The 3,641-nt window shown below is 46.4% G+C and overlaps 1 protein-coding gene across 1 annotated transcript in view; it reads right to left on the bottom strand.

Annotated features, from left to right (window-relative positions):
* The window catches only part of LOC104935586 (uncharacterized), a 17,292-nt gene that overhangs the window by 4,658 nt on the left and 8,993 nt on the right, over positions 1-3,641 (bottom strand). The window contains exons 3-8 of the mRNA XM_027286347.1: positions 2,791-2,966; positions 2,553-2,713; positions 2,264-2,404; positions 2,022-2,143; positions 1,730-1,898; positions 1,492-1,637 (exon numbers count right to left, since the gene is read on the bottom strand). Coding sequence (XP_027142148.1) covers positions 1,492-1,637; positions 1,730-1,898; positions 2,022-2,143; positions 2,264-2,404; positions 2,553-2,713; positions 2,791-2,966 — 915 coding nt within the window. The remainder of the gene's footprint in view (positions 1-1,491; positions 1,638-1,729; positions 1,899-2,021; positions 2,144-2,263; positions 2,405-2,552; positions 2,714-2,790; positions 2,967-3,641) is intronic.

Below are 3,641 nucleotides of genomic sequence, written 5' to 3'. Positions count from 1 at the left end.
TAATCTTCCATGTGCCTCTAATGAAGAAGCAGCATCAACACACAAAGATCTGTGATGTCTCTTTTCTTATTCAACCTCACATTCATTATTACTTTTGTTCTCACGTGGTTTGTTCCGGATCTTTTTGTGTTTGAGTTTCATTTCTCACATCTCATATTTAGTCTGGAGTTCATTTAATCTCTTGTTAGCTTCATATTGTAAATGATGTTTATCATTAAAGTATTAGTTCTGTTTGCTTACGTGTCGTTGTCTAATGTTAAATGTTTCATCCCAATCGTGGTTCATTATTATGCCCAACAGGCTGCTGCACGTGCCCCCTAATCACACAAACTGTTTTGGAAGATGAGTCAGATATTTCCTGGAACTAAAATCTTTGTTTTTGCAGCGAGTGTCTAAATATGTCGGTAACTGTTTAGAGACAGACTGTTCCTTCCTGCAGAGAGATTCCTGAAAATGTTCTGGTCTGGTATGTTCTGGTTATTCGTCACAGCTGTCCATCCTCACAGTCCCACATCTGAACATGAAGTGTCTCTGAGCGTAAATTAATTTTTAACTTTATTGTTGTATGTATATTGTTATATAGCACCTTTGTAAATTACAAGGAGCAACATTGGAGGGATCTGAAGGATGTAAACAGGAAGTATAATGTTGCCCATGGGGTCAGTCTGCAGCATGTTTGTTTACATTTTGCCAAATGATCTATTAGCAGATCCTGTTTGCAGAGTATGTGCATATAACTATCACTGGGTTACTTGAATACTCAAGAAACCCTGAACATGTGATGATATGATTTCTAAGCAGATTTATGGCCACGTATTCGTGATGTTCCATCTTTAGTAGTGCAAATCACGGCAAATCTAAAATGTGTATCATGACTGTGTGACTGAGATATGACTCAGAGAAGGTGACACATTTTGACTGTGAACCGCCGGCCCAAATGATTTAAAGTACCTTGACTGGTCAGGTCGGTCAGTAATGTTGTTATGGGTAGTTTTTATCAGCTCAGAACCGTCGCCAAACTCAAGCCGTTTTTATCCCAGAAGGATCTGGAGACAGTCATCCATGCTTTTATTGTAATTCCCTCTACATAGGGCTAACTGACTCCAGACAACACATCACCCCAATCCTGGCACACTTACACTGGTTGCCAGTGAAATTTAGAATCAATTTTAAGATCTTATTATTTGTGCACAAAGCCCTAAATGGCTTAGCTCCCCATTATATTTCTGATCTCCTGGTTCCATACCCTGTCCCCAGATCTCTCAGGTCATCATCACATCGGCTCCTCTCAGTCCCCCATTCGCGCCTAAAAACTAAAGGCGACCGCGCCTTCTCTGTTGCTGCCCCCAAGCTCTGGGATAGCCTCCCACATCACCACATGGGTCAACTTCTGTTTGCTATGTGCTATATAAATAAAATTGACTTGACTTCATCCTGTGTGCCTCACAGCCTCACAGCCTCACTTGAATGAGCTTCATCAGAGTTTATTACCTGTCTGATTGCCGATACTGAATCTCAGGTTGAGGGAGACGATCCACGGCATCGCCCACGGCACCGTTTTCATGGTCAAGGTGCATCTGTTGCTGTCCAGCAGTGGGAGCAGAGGGGACACGTCTGTCAGCCAGTGCCCAATACCTCTGCCAATAAATACCAGATCAAATCTGTGGATTATAGATCTGAAAAATATTCAGATTTGTGCCATAAGAGTGTTTTATGCTGACATCTTTACCTGCGGTAGGCAGTGATCCATCGGCCCAGCTCCATGTTGCAGTACGGGCCGAGATGATCGCAGCAGATGAACAGCTGCATCGTGTGATCCCAGTGAGCGCAGGACAAGTCTCTCTTCTCTGGACAGGACAGGGACGCATCGAGCTCCAGCACGTTAAAGTCCGACAAGCCTGCAGAGACAAATGTGTCATTAAAATGCTTCATATGGCTTCGTATCCTCCTCATGCTGAGCTCACACCGACCCACTAAAACCTGCTCATCTCACACAAAGATGGAGTTATACATACACATACCTGGCGGCATGTCGACTGTTGCCACCGCTCCTTTTGCCCCCTGCATTCGGACTTTGTCAAAAACAGGAACAACCTTTGCGGCATTTTGAAGTTTGGTCAGGAGATCGGCGTGGAAATCAAACCTGAATGCAAAAACATAACAGCACGCGTGTGGACTGATGACTCTGTGGACGGGTTATCATGGCAGGTATACACATCAAATAAACTGTGAAGAGGAATGAATGATCCATCCGTGTTCTCACCACTGTGCCTGCCAGTTGACGAAGCTGAACGAGGGGTAAAGAAACAAGCCCATCTCTGCCAGCAAACCCTGATGGTCAATGCTGAAGAAGAGGCGCGGGAATGGGGTTGACTGGAAGGTGACATACACCGGCTGTCCAGACCTGCAACACAGATTCAGAACCGTAATGAGATGGAGAATGTTAGAAGAGGTGGTCCAAAATCCAGTTAACAAATAATTTGTGCAGCAGTGTAATAAAAGAGGAAGCAAACAGAGCGTTGAGCATCAAAGTGAGCGTGCGATGGACTTACTGGAGCCCCTGAACGACTGAATCCTCCAGATGCACCATGGAGGCAGGGATGCTCACCGTTGTGTTGCAGTCATCTTCGTCACAGTTCAGATCCTGGATCGGGTTTCCGGGGAGAGCGTAGACAAGGACACCGGAGGCGTTGTGTTTGGCCATGTTCTGCATCTGGAAAGGAAGTACAGTTCATCTAAAGCTGATCGGATAGAAGCGGCACCCTGACGTGACCGTCGGCATGAACAGACCTTAGTGAAGAAGGAGCAGTTGCCCTCAGACACCCAGGCCACAGCGCCCGTCACTGAAGGCGAAGAATCACACCCGTCGCCTGCGTCCACCAGCTGATACGAGCTTTGTTCCCAGCGCTTCTTGAGCAATTTGTACCTGGCATCTAGTCTCTTGACGATCAGAGGCAGCTTCCACCCTGTGAGGAGAGAAACCAGACATCAAATCCTGGATGCAGACCAACTTTCTCAAACTAAACTGTGACAAATCAGACATGATCCTCATCGGCCCCAAATCCCTCAGACTGCTTCCGCCTCAACATCGACAACTCCACCCTGTCTCCATCCCCCCACAGTCGCAACCTCGGAGTCATCGTTGACCATAACCTCTCCTTTGAAAATCACATAAACCAAATCACCAGAACTGCCTTCTTCCATCTCAAGAACATAGCCCGACTTCGCCATCACTCTCCTTCCCCGCTGCTGAAACCCTCATTCACGCCTTCATCACTTCCAGAATCGACTACTGCAACATGGCACACCATCCAAAACTTTAAATAAACTAATAAATAAACACCCGTGATCACATCACTCCAGTCCTGCAGCGTATTCAGTTAAAAATCCTCCTCCTCACAGGCCACAGCGCCCGTCACTGAAGGCGAAGAATCACACCCGTCGCCTGCGTCCACCAGCTGTACGAGCTTTGTTCCCACGCTTCTTGAGCAATTTGTACCTGGCATCTAGTCTCTTGACGATCAGAGGCAGCTTCCCCCTGTGAGGAGAGAAACGACACATCAATCCTGGATGCAGACCAACCTTCTCAAACTAAACTGTGACAAATCAGACATGATCCTCATCGGCCCCAAACCCTCAGG

This window comes from Larimichthys crocea, chromosome XIII (genome assembly GCF_000972845.2).
Source record: "Larimichthys crocea isolate SSNF chromosome XIII, L_crocea_2.0, whole genome shotgun sequence".
Taxonomy (NCBI): Eukaryota; Metazoa; Chordata; class Actinopteri; family Sciaenidae; genus Larimichthys; species Larimichthys crocea.
Note: the sequence above shows the minus strand (reverse complement) of the source record. Positions and strands in the feature narration are given on the sequence as shown.